Source organism: Momordica charantia (assembly GCF_013281855.1).
Source record: "Momordica charantia cultivar OHB3-1 chromosome 6 unlocalized genomic scaffold, Mcharantia_2.0 BLBB01000006.1, whole genome shotgun sequence".
In the NCBI taxonomy this organism is placed as follows: Eukaryota; Viridiplantae; Streptophyta; class Magnoliopsida; order Cucurbitales; family Cucurbitaceae; genus Momordica; species Momordica charantia.
Window position 1 is genome coordinate 878389 of NW_028275164.1, and position 16058 is coordinate 894446.

A 16058-nucleotide genomic window follows, 5' to 3' on the forward strand; every position below is an offset into this window, starting at 1 on the left:
TAAAAGTCCTCACAAATTATTACAGTCAATTAAAAGAAGAAAACGGAAAGATGTAGTTGAACCTCTGGATCTGTATCAAAGTCCAGCTCCATATTCTGGTCTCCGTTATACCACAAATTATAGATTATTACTTTTGTGCCATGTGATCCAATGTCATCAAACTGCCATCAGAGTCAAAATGTACACATGTTGATGCTCCCACATATAGAGCTGCTAAATATGTTCCACATAATTAAAGATGTTCAATTAGCAAGGTCATACACCATGCCTTGCTGTAGAAATTTTCAAACACGCTCAATATGACTATATAAATCTAAAATAAAACTCTGATTTTTTTTTATTCAGAAAAAGGAGTGAAAGTAAAAGATTCTAGACCTATTAGCCTAATCAATGGTGTAAACAAGTTACTGTTCAAGATATTTTTTTTCATGAGAAAAATAATACGTCTACAGAGCAAACGATCAAACGGGCAATTAAAAAAAAAAACAGCCCATGCAAAAGGGAGGCAAGACAAGAGGCTAAAGCCTCTACAGTCCCATGACCAACATGCATTCATTGGAGGTCGAAAAGAAGATGATTGAAGAAAAGAGGCAGGACTCTTAAAATTGATTCTAATAGCAAGTGAACGGATGAGGAAAGAAGAAGATAGAAGGAAATATGTCGTGTTCTTAAAATTGATTACCATGAAGCCTATGACCTGGTAGATCCAGAATTTCTAATCAGGATATTGCAAAGGAAACATTTAGGTAAGAGGTAGATGAATTGAATGAAAGAATGCATTTCAGGTACAAAATTCTCCATATTTCTCTTCATGGGAAATGGAAGGGCAGGGTTTCTGCTTCAATCGAGGAGACCCGACCCATCATCTCCTTTACATTTTGCGATTGTGGAAGACATGTTAAGCAATTTGATGCATCAAGAGTTTCAGGCAGGTTTTATTGGAAGGTTTTTTAATCAGTGGGGAGATTATACATATCACTCACCTTCAATTTGTTGACCATACAAAATTATTTCAGAAGGATAATGATGAAAATTTAAAATAACATGCTAAGGGTAGGAAGATCTTTGAAGAGGCCATGAGATGAAAAGATGGAAAGTGACTTTAGCGACAAGTATGATTGGATGCAGTCCTTCTGAGCTTCTTATGGTGTATCTCGGTAAGCCTTTGCCGGTCGAAGCAAGTCTTCGGACTGAAAGAAATTCAAAATTTTTCAATGGGAAGGGAAAGGATTGGGAGGAAGTTGCAAACTTGATCGGGGTGCATTTTTGTAAGCCCCTAGATAAAAATGGGCAGACTGTTTTTAACTTTTCACTATATCAAAAATTTGCTCCCTTCACACACACACAAATATATATATATATATATATAGAACTGTTAAATTATATTATTATTTTCTTTTATTTTTCTATTGCACTTAGGTTCTAATAGATTAGGGTTTCCAAGGGTTCTTTATTCTAATAGGCAAGAGTTTCTTTTTCCATTTTTGATTATTCCCTGTAGTTGCTATTTAATCTAACCTTGTATCAATTCTTTAAAAATAAGTAGGACTTATTTTTCTTATCCATTAAGAAAAACATCCGACCTTGCTAAAATCAGAAAAGTGTTGTCAACCTAAGGGAAAAAGTAAAGACAGAAACTTTTCAAAGTTCTATTATGTAGCCCAGAAACTAGGGAAGCTGACATTTCGCTATGTATCATAACTAACCATCTGAGGATATAATATCTTATCATTTATCAAAATTTTCTGAAAATTTTGACAAAAATGTGATAACCAAAGTTTGGGGCAGAAATTCTCATACAAAGAAATACAGATAGTCGATGTTGGAGGCTATACAATTACTGTATATCAATTTAGATAAATTATGTAAGATTAAATGGTGGTGGGAGCAGGATGGATAACACATTCAGCGCATAAGCACCACTGATTGTGAATGATCGGAAGACTTTGATATAGTTTCTTTTTTGTTGTTCTTTTTGGGAGGGGTCCCCTCCACCCTGGCCCTTAGGCTGACTCAGTTGCCTCTTTGTGATTAATACGATATCATTCGGTTTCTTGTGTGTATATATATAAAACATGCTAAAAGAGGTAGCCCATAGTCCAAACATGCTAGAAATGTCTTTTTTTTCTGGAAAGAGAAACGATTTCATTAATGTAATGAAATGAGAGAGATATACAAAAGGGGAAGAAACATCCCAAACCAAACCAAAGGAGTTACAAAATATCTCTCCAATAGGTTAAAAGTTAAAACTGTAGTGTTGAAAGATAGGAGAACATTTGCACCAAGATACAACCAATGACACTATAGATTCAAAAAGTTTGTTGATTGATAACGCTTTTCTTTAGAAGATCCTATGATTTCTTTCCAACCAAATGGACCAAAGCATGGCCTTAACAAAATGCATCCAGAAGATTTTTGCTTTGTTAGTAAATGGGTGTCCCATGAGAGCAAAGGATAAGAGGGAGAGTAAATCTGTCAGTAGAACCATAGGCCATCAAAAGGATGATAAGAGAGTATCCCAGAGCTTGGATGAGAAGTTGCAAGAAACGAAGAGGTGCCCCAAAGATTCACCATCTGCTTACAAAGAGCACACCATGTGGGAGTGTAAATCTGTCGGTAGAACCATAGGCCATACAAAGGATGGTAAGAGAGTATCCCAGAGCTTGGATGAGAAGTTGCAAGAAACGAAGACGTGCCCCAAAGATTCACCATGCTGCTTACAGAGAACGCACCGTGGAGAAAGGCACGTATACGGCATCCTCTTTTGTAGCTTGTCGTGGATATTTAATGCAAGCAGGTTAACCTCCCATAAGAAGAATTTAATCTTCTTTGGGTAGTGATCTTTCCAAATCGACTTATAAAGAAAAGCATCATCATGAGAGGTTGTGGGATTTATCAAGCCTTGGAGGAGAGAGCTGGTTGTCAAGAATCCAGATGGTTCCAATCTCCATAAGATTCTGTCATTGTCCTGGTTGAGATGGATGGTAGACAATCTGTGAAGTGGTACTAGCTCAATGATTTCTGCATCTTTGAGGTTTCGTCTAAATCTGAGATCCCAAGAGTTAGTTTCCGTCAACCATAAGTCCTTAACAGTAGCATTTCCGTTGAAGTGTAAGGTAAAGAGAAGGGGGAAAGCAGCATGCAATGGCACATTCTCCAGCCAATTGTCTGTCCAGAAAGAAGTTTGTGATCCATCACCAACCTTAAAGAAGCTTCTTACCATGTCAAGGGATTGCTGTTTGAGGATAGATTTCCATGGACCACGGTCAAATGCAAGCATGCGAGGGAGTGTTGAAGGGAGTTGTTTTATTGATCGAATTTAGCAACAATAACTCTTCTCCAAGGGATTTCTTTCACCCCAAAAAAAAAAAGAAGAAAAAAAAAACTATTCTCCAAAGGGAAGATTCTTCTACATGATACCGCCAAATCCACTTTGCTAGGAGAGCTTTGTTTTTGTCTTTGATGCTTCTAATTCCTAGCCCACCATCCTCAATGGGATGGATGACCTTTTCCCATCTCACAAGATGCTGTCCCCTATTGGAGTTGTTTCCTTTTCGAAGAAAGTTCCTCATGATTTTCTCCAACTCCTTTGCCACCTTATATTGGATGGAAAAGAGAGATAGATAATGGATGGAGAGATTGGATAGGAAGCTTGTAGGAGGGTGACCCTACCGCCTTTTGATATAAGAGAATTTTCCCACAAGCTAAGCTTTTTCCTCATTTTTTCCAAAATTGGATCCCGAAAGGATGCCGTATGTGGTTTAGCATTCAAGGGGAGACCAAGATAAGAATTAGGCCAGGATCCTCTTTTACAAACATAACATGCTAGAAATGTCAAAGTACACAAGGCACACACACACACACACAAAAGATAAAAAAAGGGACATACTTGCTTAAGAAGTTCAGCCTCTGTTGAGTATGGAGACCACTGCAAAAGTATGGAAAGGTTGGACGCAAAATGTTCCCTCCCATGCAATATTTCCAGTTTGCCACTTGATATGTTATATTCATAATCTACCTGCAGTATAAACATCGATTCTCCATTGCATTAAAAAAGTGACTGACCAAAAATAAATAAAGATAGTAAAGCATGCATCAGTTTTGAAGTCGAAGCCTCGAAGGAAGTGCATATGACGAGAAAGGTTAACAAAAAGTAAAAATAGTAAAAAAAAAATTGGGAGAAGAAGACGTAAAATGTTCCTTCCCATCATATACATAAAACTATTTCAGGGGAAAGTGGAATTACCATAGGCACTACAATTCTGTTGTAGCCTGAACGGGTCAAAAATGTATAGGATAGAAGACCAATACTCTGCGTTGATACCCTGAACATGGAAAATGAACCTCAGGAAAAAGAAACTGTTTTACAAAGACATAATGTATGAAATTCCACATATGTTCGCTATTTATAGCCAAAAAAGTTAAATGATGAAAGATCTTCTGCCAGAACAATGAGTAGAGACATTCAAAGAAATAAGGTTGGAATAAATATCACCATTCATAGCCAAAACTAAGATATTTACATGTACAAGTTGAAAACCATGTCAAATTTGGAGCCAAACCTATTATTCACATGCCGACTGAAGACAATAACATCTGCACCAAGTCTCATAGTGCTGGTTTTGAAACCATTTCCATCTGGAAGGCTACAAGTGAACCAATAAATGCAGTAGGGAAGAAGAAGCTAAAAAAGTAGAAATTACAAGATGATTGCAAAATTCCATACATTTTCCGATTGCTGATTTTGACTTCTTATCTGAAAATCCAAAACTCATACACTTCCTCATCGCTTCAGGATTCATTCCACCTCCATCGTCTAGAAAAATTGGTCAAATTTTAGAAACATGATTATTAAGAAGTCTGATCTACATATATAACAAAGGTGGAGCAGAGACAGGGCAGACTTAACAATAAGGGAAATCTGAATGAAAATAGAAACTTGATATCACAAGGCAATTGGATAATTGAATGGCAATACCTTGAATTAACAAAGCAGGGTTTCCATCTCTTGCATTCAATATTTTATCCACCTTGACAAAGGTGGCTCCGTTGTGGATCTATCCATTATATAACATAAGAGTAAGAATCTAAATGTAGAAGGCCAACAGAACTAGACAGAAGAACACATAAATACCTCAACTTACAAACATTAAAGCCATGTTATTAAAAGTCGAAAGCACTTTATTTGAAATTCAATAATGATCATCATGCACTTCAAATATTGTGAAACATATGTCTAATCAAAGTTTTATTTAAAAAGGTCGGGCCGGGAGGAGGGGAATAGAATTGGAAAGATGGCTACACCAAGAAAAACATCTTACCCCAAAAAATATATATAAATTAAAAAAAAACCAAGATAATACCCACAAAACATAAATATCATCTTATAAACTTTAATTGAAATTAAGCAAATATGCTGCTAAAAGATTCAGGCGAGAAAATCACCTCATCAACAGCGTTATCAAGCAACTCTGCAATAGCTGCAAACAGCAAGAGACAATAGGATAAAAATTATGGCTTTTTTTAATAAGAAATAATTAGATAGAAAGGATGATTGAGTTTCTTTCATCAAGTAAAAGACATACAAACACACACACACAGTTTGATACCTCCAAAGGTCCATTTATGTGAAGTAGCATTTGAATGAAGGAACATAGGGTGGACATGGAGATATCCTTTGGAACCTGCCATCAGCAAACACAAAAACCAAATCCATTAGAAACAGAACTCCTGAATCCAATATCTCTTCACAAATCCATCTAAATGAAAAGTTCTATCCTGCATTACTTTGGTAGGACCACTATTTGTCCAATCCGAGGCAAGAAAATTGTGCTGAGCATAATTATCCATGAAATATCACGTATCTATTAAAAAAATGGCGAAGTACTAATGAACAAGACAAAATAGCATAGTACTTTGAACAGTGGCTTTAGAAGCAACTCCATCATCGTAGTTACCAGCTTTCCAAAATTGCCGACAAACTGGTGCAGGACACAATGGAGATGGGGAAGTAAGGCCAGAATCATCAGCAGGAGATAACACCTGATCCAATATACTAGAGCAGCTATGACCAGCACTCAAAACATTGGAGCACCTATTTCCATCAAATTGTTGACAACCAGACTCAGTATTTAGTTTTTCATGTTTGATGATAACCTTCTTCTCATGCTCTTTTAGTAGCATCACAGCCCTGTCAACTTTTGGCTCCAACTTAATGGCTTTCAGGTCTGGTCCTTCCTCATCATCACTTGACAAGTCCACAATGTCAGCAGATATCATCCTGAGCAAGACACACAAAGGTTGTTCTCATAGTGTAAAAATTAATACCACTTTTGATATCCCATTAAACACTAACAACATTTTTCTTTTTTTGGTAAGAAACCACTGATGAATCATGAATGAAATTACAAAAGATGGATCTCCGATAAAAAATTACAATGGAGCTGTCCAATTTGCTATAAGATCGCATTAAACACTAACAACGTTGAATGTTAATTCATAGGTGTAGTGCATAAGAGGACTAAAATAAGGCAAGAAGAAGAAGAAGGCTTAAAATTACTTCTACACAAGTAAAATGAACCAAAAACTTGTGAATCCAATAGCTGAAAAGCATAAAGACAAGCTAAACGAAATCATTCATTAAAAGGACGTGCTGGCTTGAGTGACTAATGATCACATTGGCTTCATTCATTTTCAATAGTAATATTTATACAGAATAAAGGAAGTTATCCAAAAAAAAAAAAAAAATTGATGATTATGATCCTGGATCTTTTTTCTAGATCTCGAGACCGCTAACAGTCCCAGAGATCCATTAAACACTAACAACAATTTTCTTTTATAGCCATGCTTCTCTTATTTAAACAAGGGGATCCATTTGGTGTTTGGGTTTAAAGTTGAAGTATCTCTCCCTGCCCCAAAGTCCTTAAAAGTTTATTACTCTAAAATGTCTTCTTATCGCCCTTACTTTGTCACTTCTTTGGGATTCTCTTCCAATGAAAAGCATCCTGGCTTTCTAAAGGAGTTGGAAAAAACGCTAAATAATATGACTTATTGTGAAGAAGCTTGTTTTAGAAGAAGGATGGAGCTGCTTTCTGAATGGAAGATGGAGTATGATACTTTTAGTGCAAAGTTCAGAATCCTTGGGCTTGAATTTGATCCGAATATCAAATATGGTTGTTGATTGTCTCTTGGCTCTTGAAGTTTTTGGTAGCTTTCTTCCCCGTTTGAAGGATCTGGTTAAGCTTCCTTTGTCACGTCTCATGACCAAGCCGCTGGATTTTCATTGTTTGTTTCTTCTGTATTATGAATCTTCTTTTTGTTGTTCTCCTTTTTTTTTTTGGATCTCCGTGTGTCTGGGCCAACTTGCACGCACCTCGACTATTCACGGACCAACCGCCTGACCCTACTACATTTGGTTGACAAGGAAACTCGTAGGATATCAAATCCTAGGTAGGTGGCCACCATAGTTTGAACTCATTCCCTCTGAATCCTTTGCTATTTACATTGGCCCTCATTGACCACTTGAGTCATCCCATGATGATTGTTCTCCTTTATTTTTCTTTGCCTACTTTAACTCCCATTTGGAGTTTGTATCTTGGAACATTATATTTCAATGAAAAGTTTGTATCTTGTTCTAAAGAATAGAAGATTAAAGTCAAAGAAATGACCTAAAAAAAGAGGTCAAAGGGGCAAAAACATGCACAAAAGAACCCCATCTTTTGGTTATAGAAAAAAAGAGTAATTACAAAATAAATTTGAATTAAGAACCTCGAGGGGAGCGTAAAAACATGTTTCCCCAAACATCTTCTCACAAATTATCCATTCCCATAAATGTTCTATCTCATTCTAACCATATTAGACATAGAATGGCAAAGAAGTGAACTTGCAATAGAACACATACTTCTCCTTCAAAATAAGGATGCAAAACAACTTCCTCCATCATCTAGCAAATTCTCAACCTCTGAACAAAAGATAAACCACAACCAACCAACTGCACGCTCTAGAAATAAAATGGCACAACCACAAAATCTTAACTCAGATCATAGACCCTGCTGCTACATGGAATACACCGGTTCAAGCCAAAAATGTAAAATTAGACCCTTTGCAACACATCTAGGGTAATTATCCTTCCTAAGGAGCCAAGCAAAGAACCAAATTGATGCAGTCTTGCACAAGAGTTTGATAATAATTCAATGATGTTTTATTAATGAAGCTGAAACCTATTTATAGAGGTTTCTAACTTTATTTATGGAGGTTTCTAACTTAAACCAAAAGAGAGTAACTCTTGTTACTGTGCAGTAAATGAGAAACAAGCTAAAGGAGGGCTGCAACTAAATGATTACAACATAACAAGCTAACTGACAGCCACCTAACTGCACCAATTTCTCCAGCCCAAAAGATAAAATTGTCCTCAAGTTTAAAAGCAGTAGAGTTAGAAGGTTGTGAACAACCCTCAAAATAGAAACTCCCTTCTTCTTGCGGTTCAAATATACTCCAACCGAAAAATGCCCTTTTCAACTCATCAAAACAACGATAAAGTGACCAATCTAAATTAAATCCCAATAAATTTTGATCCAGTAGTTTGTTGAGACAAAAGTTTTCCAAATTATCAAACATTCTTTTTCTCAAGATCCTTCTCAAAACTACCCACTTTCTTCTTCATTCCAATACTTCCCAAAATTTTCTTGGAATAACTAGAAATTGAATTGGTCAAATGAGTTTGTTTCTCAACTCTCCCACAGACTGAATCTCTCCTTCTCGTATCTACATTCTTGAAGTCTACTTGGAAGGAAGAGCTTTCTTGCATTTTCTTATAGCCTATGTTCTTGAAGTTCAATTGGAGAATCTTTGCCTCCTTCAATCTTTTCACTCCTATGAGAATCTTCTTGAACGTCATCAAAATAATCTAACAACAAACCCATAGAAAAACTCTTCTTCTTTGCTGAAAAAGTTGAATTCTTGAAGCAATAACCCTTCACTTTTCCACTCTTTAGGTCTATCACGGTGGAAAAAAATTCATAGTATTTCTTGTGGTGGTGTTGTCTTGTTGTTAATATAGGTCGCTCTTGACGTTCTTGATGAAGATTATTGTCTTTTGTATCATAAAATTGCTGCTAGTTGGGTCTAACTAATCGTCCATCTTCCACCAAATTAAAGATCTCATCTTCCTCACTTAAAGAATCTAAATGTATTTCTCCCCTTTGAAACTGATAGAGGTTACTCTATTATTTAGATACTAGAGGGAAATTACAGTCTAAGGGAGTATTTGAGAGCTCCCTAATCTCTCCCACAATTCCTCAACGGAAATACAATCAGCAAAAAAATACCCCTTCCCTCTCAAGAGTAACACATATATAATAGCCTTCCCGACACCATGCATTGTTGGGCAGCCAGTAAGTGGGTTTTTAGTTCGTGCAACATGCTGTCCCGGTCCCGTAACTGCTGATCGACCGAAGAAACGACTGTAACGCCTGGCTCATAAGGCAAAATAGGAGGGGGGGACGGCCATAGACTGCTTCAAAGGGGGTTGTCTTGGTGGCGGTGTGAAATGAGGTTTGTAGCTTAATTCAGCCCATGAAAGCCATTGTGCCCACTTAGTGGGTGTAGTCATAGTAAAACAGTGGAGGTATGTCTCCAAACAGCGATTAACCACCTCCGTCTGGCCATCCGTTTGTGGGTGATAGGCCGTGCTTCGGCGAAGAGCTGTTCCCATGCAATGAAATAATTCCTCCCAGAATAAGCTGGTGAAAATTTTGTCCCGATCAGAAATAATACCCTGGGGAACTCCATGTAAGAGAACCACTCCCAGCACAAAGACTTGGGCCACGACTATAGCAGTAAACGGGTGTTTAAGAGGTATAAAATGACTATACTTGGATAATCGATCCACAACCAGTAGGATGGAATTGAATCCCTCTGAGCGCGGCAATCCCTCGACGAAATCCATGAAAATTTCATCCCCATATGTGCTCCGATATGGGTAAGGGTTGCAATAACCCGGCGGGGGCCAAGGAAAGATACTTAGCTTGTTAACAGATTTGGCAATCAGCACAAAAATGCTTGACAGTTTGGCACATTCCCTTCCAATGAACTTCCCGACTGAGATGTGCCAAGGTTTTGAGAAACCCCATGCCCCCTGATGGAGACCCATGAAATTCCTGCAAAATCAATGGAATGGATGGGGAAGAAGAAGCAAGGACTAACCTGCCACGGAAATACAGCACATTATGCCTCAAAGAATATCCAACTGGGACTGGTTGGGCATTACGAAGGTCAGCCATGATTTTAGAAAGCTTAGCATCCTCCTGAATTTCTTGTGAAATGACAGAAACGTTGAGACTAGATGTCATCGTCAAAGTATTCAAATGGGCTAAGTCTGGTCGCCGTGAAAGGGCATCGGCAGCTTTGTTTTCCAGTCTGAGCTTGTACTCGATATCAAAATCGTAGCCCAATAATTTGGTGATCCACCGCTGATATTCTCTCGGAAGCACGCGTTGGTTAAGTAAGAACCGCAGGGCCTTTTTATCCGTCCGAGTGAGGAATTTCCGATCCAACAAGTACGGGCGCCACTTCTGGACTGCAAGAACGATAGCCATCAACTCTCGTTCATAAATGGGCTTGTGTCGATAAGTACACGATAATGCATGGCTGTAATAAGCTAGGGGCACTTATTCTGCATCAACACAACCCCGATGCCGATACCCGATGCATCCGTTTCGACAACAAAGGATTGGGAGAAATTCGACAACCACAGGACTAGGACGGTGGCCATGGCCTCCTTGAGTTTCGTGAAGTTCGTTGTCGTATCGTCGGTCCATATAAAGATGTCCTTCTTGAGCAATTGTGTCAAGGGAAAAGCGATGGAACCATAATGGTGCACAAAGTTCCGATAATAGCCCGTGAGCCCGAGAAATCCACGAAGCTCCTTAATATTCGTCGGCGTCGGCCAGTCAAGCATAGCGGATACCTTAGAGGGGTCAGCCGCGACTCCTTCTCCGGAAACAATGTGGCCAAGGCACTCAATTTGCGCAACGCCGAAAGAACATTTCTTCTCATTGGCAACCAGCTGATGTTTCTCTAAAGCTTGGAACACGAGCCAGAGGTGGCAGATATGGTCCTGTAGAGAAGAGCTATAGACCAAAATGTCATAAAAAAACACCAAAGTAAATTTACGAAGGTAAGGGCGCAATATATCGTTCATAATGGACTAAAAAGTGGACGGCACGTTACACAAACCGAAAGGCATAACAAGGAATTCATAATGCCCATCGTGAGTACAAAAAGCTGTCTTATGAACGTCACTGGGTCGAACACGGATCTGGTGATATCCGAACTTCAAATCAATTTTCGAAAAAATTGTAGCGCCGAATAGCTCATCCAATAACTCATCCACCACTGGAATAGGAAACTGATCGGGTACAGTTACACGGTTCAAAGCCCGATAATCGATGCAAAATCGCCAACTGCCGTCTTTCTTCTTGACCAAGAGGACCGGGCTCGAAAAAGCACTTGAACTAGGCTGAATAAATACCGGCAATTAGTATTTCTTGCACCAGCTTCTCGATCTCCTCTTTTTGAAATTGTGGATAGTGGTAAGGGCGCACACTAACGGGGCCTACAGTCGGAATTAATTCAATGGCATGATCCCTGTTTCTCGAGGGGGAAGACCGTTCAAAGGCTGAAAAACCTGAGAGAATTCATGAAGAACCTTCTGCAATTCAACTGGCCTAACCTCACTGTCCCCCTCCCTGGCTTGGGTCGGCATCTCATGAACTGAGCTTAATTCCATAATAACCCCATGCTGCTCCTACCGTATTGCTCGCAAAATTGCTTTCAACGAGACCTGTGTTCGTTGTAGGCTGGGTTCTCCTTGCAACAAAACCCGTCGTTTTCCCAACCCGAATTGCAACGTTAACTTCTCTAGGTTCAGCGTGATATCCCCTAACGTTGACATCCATTGGACACCCAAAATCACATCAGCGATCCCCAACGGAATGGGCAAAAAATCCTGCACAATAGTTAGATTTGGGAAAACGACCTCCATGGCCTTGCAAACTCCGTGACTCATTACCTCCGTGCCAGTGCCCAGAATTACTCCATAGTCTTTGGTCTGACTACACGGCAAGCAACACTGTTGGGCCAATTCCAGTGCAATAAAGTTGTGAGTAACTCCGCTATCAACCAACACGATCACGTCCTGCCCTACAATTTGGCCGCGGACCTTCAGAGTTTTCGTACGCGGCGTCGCCAGTCCTACGAACGAATTCAAAGAAAGCATGGCAAATTTCGTACCTTCTTTTTCGCCTTCTCTGCAATTGTGTCAACCGCGTCCTGAAAAGCCTCCCCGCCATCCGATTCCTGCAACACCAAGATTTGCAACTCACGTTTCTTCTCGAGACACTAACCATGTAAAAAAATGCAACGGTGCCCTGGCCCAAATTTCTCATCGCAGCGGTAACAGAGCCCTTTCTCGCGCTTCGATTTGAGTTCTACATTAGAGAGTCGCCGAAATTGTCCGGCGATTGCGCGATCTCCATTTTTGGTTGCCGATTCTAGGGTTCACGTGGGATTAGGATGAGTCAAATTGAACGATACCATTAGGGCTGACCCATTGGATGACCCAGATGATTTTACTAAGGTAACCGATCCCCCTGATGTTGGGTCTGAAACCTTACCATTTTTATCTTCAAGTAATTGGGCCATTACCATGATTTCTTTGAGCCCATTGGGCTTCATCACTCTAACCTCCTTCCTCAAGTCCTCTTTCAACCCGTTGAGGAAGAGACTTTCAAGCAGGAACGAAGGGACGCCATCAACCACGCCAACCACTTCCTAAAATCGCCAGCGATAATCCCGAACGGTTGTTTCCTGTCGTACCGCCACTAACCGATCAGATAGGGTACCCTCCAAAGTGGGTCGGCAACGCTGAAGCAGCAACTCGCGAAATTCTTCCCAGGTTTGGATGGGACTTTGCTTCTCTTCCCACAAATGCCAAGCTAAAGCCTCACCGTCAAGGCAGAGAATCGCCGCCTCTAACTTCTCATTGTCTGCTAATCGATTTATCTTCAAATATCGTGCGACCCGGTGTAGCCATCCGTCCGGATTTTCCCCTTCAAAAATTGGCACCTCCAACTTACAAAGCTGATTCGACCCCTCACTCGACCCCACGGCGCTCATCGATGTCTTCTCCCCTGCCTCTACGCCTCTTTCTGGACCCTTTCCCTTTTCGTCGATCCCCATTTTCTGGGAAACAGCAGACATCCAAAGCCTAATCTCCTCCTTGAACAAGGACAATTCGGTCCTCCACACATCCTTGCTATCCTCCACTATTGAAATCAACCCAGAAATTTGCTCTCTACAGCTTCCACTCTACTTTCCATCCTTGTCACCATCCCAGAATTTCACTGCTCTGATACCAAAATGATAGAGGTTACTCTATTATTTAGATACTAGAAGGAAATTACAGTCTAAGGGTGTATTTGAGAGCTCCCTAATCTCTCCCACAATTCCTCAACGGAAATACAATCAGCAAAGAGATACCCCTTCCCTCTCAAGAGTAACACATATATAATAGTCTTCCTCTCTCTGTAACTAACTCACTCTCCCCACTATAACAAATCCTGTCAATACCAAAACATCTTCTAACTAACTCGGGCCCACTTGAATATTCTCTTTCCCTTTATTACCCTTCCTTCTAGATTATTTCTTTATGATTGGGAGTCTATCAGAAACAAAGGATTTCGATTGGATTATTGTCGATTAGATCTCAATTCTTGCAGAATTCTTGGTGCAAAAATAGGTTCTTGAAATCTTCTTGGTTGGTGTTGAAGAATCTTGGTGCCTTGTCCTCTTCATTGTTCTTTTTGGCCAATTATTGATTCATTTTGTCATAAGTTTAAATCTTTCAAGTCGCCAAGCTATTTTATTCAGAAGTTATTGTATCTCACCTACATTCCTTTTGATATCTTCCATAGCTCCTTCAACCGATATCAAGCATTTGGTTGTGGCTCGTGGTGAGAGGACAATGGTTTGATCCGCCTCTTTTCCAACAAGAGAAGAGTCTCCGACGACATTGGTGGGAGCTTTGTTGCTTGCCATGACAAAAAGTGAGCCAAGAATCTTGGCGGTCTGACACCAATTTGATGCAGTCTTGCACAAGAGTTTGATAATAATTAAATGATGTTTTATTAATGAAGTAGAAACTTGTTTATAGAGGTTTCTAACTTCAACTAAAAGAAAGTAACTCTTGTTACTGTGCAGTAAATGAGAAACAAGCTAAAGAAGGGCTGCAACTAAATGATTACAACGTAAAAGGCTAACTAACAGCCACCTAACTGCACCACAAATCTTCTTCAACATTCTCAAAATTTCCACAAAATAGAGAAGGAATGGCTAGATGGAGAATAGGTTGGGGAGGATACTAATTAACCAAAAAAAGACTTACAAAAAAAAGATAAGCTAGTAATTCGAGAGATCATAAACAACCATCTCTCTCGAGGGAATAAGGAACAACCCACTGTTCAAGTAACTCATCACCTGAAAAAATCAAACCACCCAAGGTGAATTTTCAGTTTGGGTTGGGTCCATTTTTTGCAAATCAAATTTTCGATTCAATTCACAAGTTGGAAAAATTTGGGATCAATTCAACCCAATCTCAACCGAAACTAGTTTATAAATTTGATAATATTTTTATAGTTGATCACAAGTTTTTCCTATTGGTAAAAACTTCCTTTCCTTGAGAAAAAATGAAAGATATACAAGGGCTTACAAAAAAGCAACCCAACCCAAAAGGAGTCGAACTAAAAAAAGGCTCCAATCAAGTAAAATATGACCTAAAGGATAATTACCAAAGTCCTCAAGTACTGAAGCCAAAGAGAGACATGAAATCTAACAAAGGATCAAACCTCGTCTCAAGGTCTCTCCACCCCCTCCAAAAATTATGTTGTCCCTCCCAACTCAATAGCCCAAATGGTTGCACAAACATTGGCAAGCCACAAAAAACAACCCTTGTCGGAAAGGGCGAATGAAGAAGGAACTCATCCACCATCAAACCACCCTCCGAGTTGGGCTAGGGAAAATTGAAAGTCTCCAATAAACAACTCTACCCAAAAAAGCAAAATCACTACTCCATAGTAAGTGATCAAGGTCCTCAATCACCCCTGTTGAGGATACAACACTACATTCGCTATCAAACAGAGAGACCTCCTTAAAACACGATCCAAGATACTAACCTTACCAAGAAGGACCTCCCACATAAATAATTTTACCTTCTTTGGAATTTTAACCTTCCACAACAAAGAAATAACAAGGTTAGTGGAGGGAGATGGATTAACCAAACAATGAAAAAAAAATCTACAAGAGAACTCTGCAAAAGGACGAGGCCCAAAGACGAAAAATCCCTTCTCCCTGATCGAACATAGAAATCTCCACCTAAGGATAAAAGAGCCATTAGGGGTGTTCAAAAAACCCGGTGACCCGAACAACCCAACCCAAACCGTAAGGGTTGGGTTGGGTTAAAAATGTTTTTGGGTTGGGTTGGGTTGAAATTTGTAAGAACCGAAATTTCAGTTCGGTTCGCGGGTTCAATAATATTTTGGTCGGTTCAACCCGAACCGAACCGAACCCATTAAATTAAAAAACACAAACAAAAAATATATATATATTATTATAATTTAGGGTTTGTTGTGTGCCACCTCCCTCCCCTCTCCCTCTTTCATGCCTCCTCCCTCCCTTCCCTCCCTTCCCTCCCTTCCCCTTCTGTCTCTCCCTTCGTCCCCCTCCCTTCCCCTTCTGTCTCCCCCTTCGTCTCCCCCTTCCCGTTTTTGTCTCCCCCTTCGTCTCTCTCCCTTCCCCTTCTGTCTCCCCCCACACCGTCTCCACTTTCTACACCCATAACCTCAAAATCGTTGCAACCTCAGATTTACAGTCCAGAAAGCGCTCCCACGAACATTAACTTCCTTCGTGCATCTGATAATGCTTCAATATTGGTGCCGCCGTCTAAATTAACTTGGGGTTGTTCGATTGGTCGCCGGAGATAGAAACGACGGTGTATACATTTT

General features: G+C 39.8%; 1 protein-coding gene across 8 annotated transcripts in view; it reads right to left on the bottom strand.

Moving 5' to 3' along the window:
* The window catches only part of DMS11 (Histidine kinase-, DNA gyrase B-, and HSP90-like ATPase family protein), a 28210-nt gene that overhangs the window by 4011 nt on the left and 8141 nt on the right, over positions 1-16058 (bottom strand). For 2 of the 8 annotated variants that reach the window (XM_088124922.1, XM_088124921.1), the window contains exons 2-11: positions 6157-6280; positions 5916-6042; positions 5610-5684; positions 5446-5480; positions 4979-5057; positions 4727-4816; positions 4563-4638; positions 4247-4325; positions 3890-4018; positions 63-161 (exon numbers count right to left, since the gene is read on the bottom strand). In XM_088124922.1, coding sequence (XP_087981048.1) covers positions 63-161; positions 3890-4018; positions 4247-4325; positions 4563-4638; positions 4727-4816; positions 4979-5057; positions 5446-5480; positions 5610-5684; positions 5916-6042; positions 6157-6279 — 912 coding nt within the window. In that variant the 5' untranslated portion in view covers position 6280. Of the gene's footprint in view, positions 1-62; positions 162-3889; positions 4019-4246; positions 4326-4562; positions 4639-4726; positions 4817-4978; positions 5058-5445; positions 5481-5609; positions 5685-5915; positions 6281-13946; positions 14319-14903; positions 15186-15230; positions 15370-16058 lie in introns of those variants that run through there. The other 6 variants (XM_088124923.1, XM_088124920.1, XM_088124924.1 and 3 more) reach the window with 6 other exon arrangements.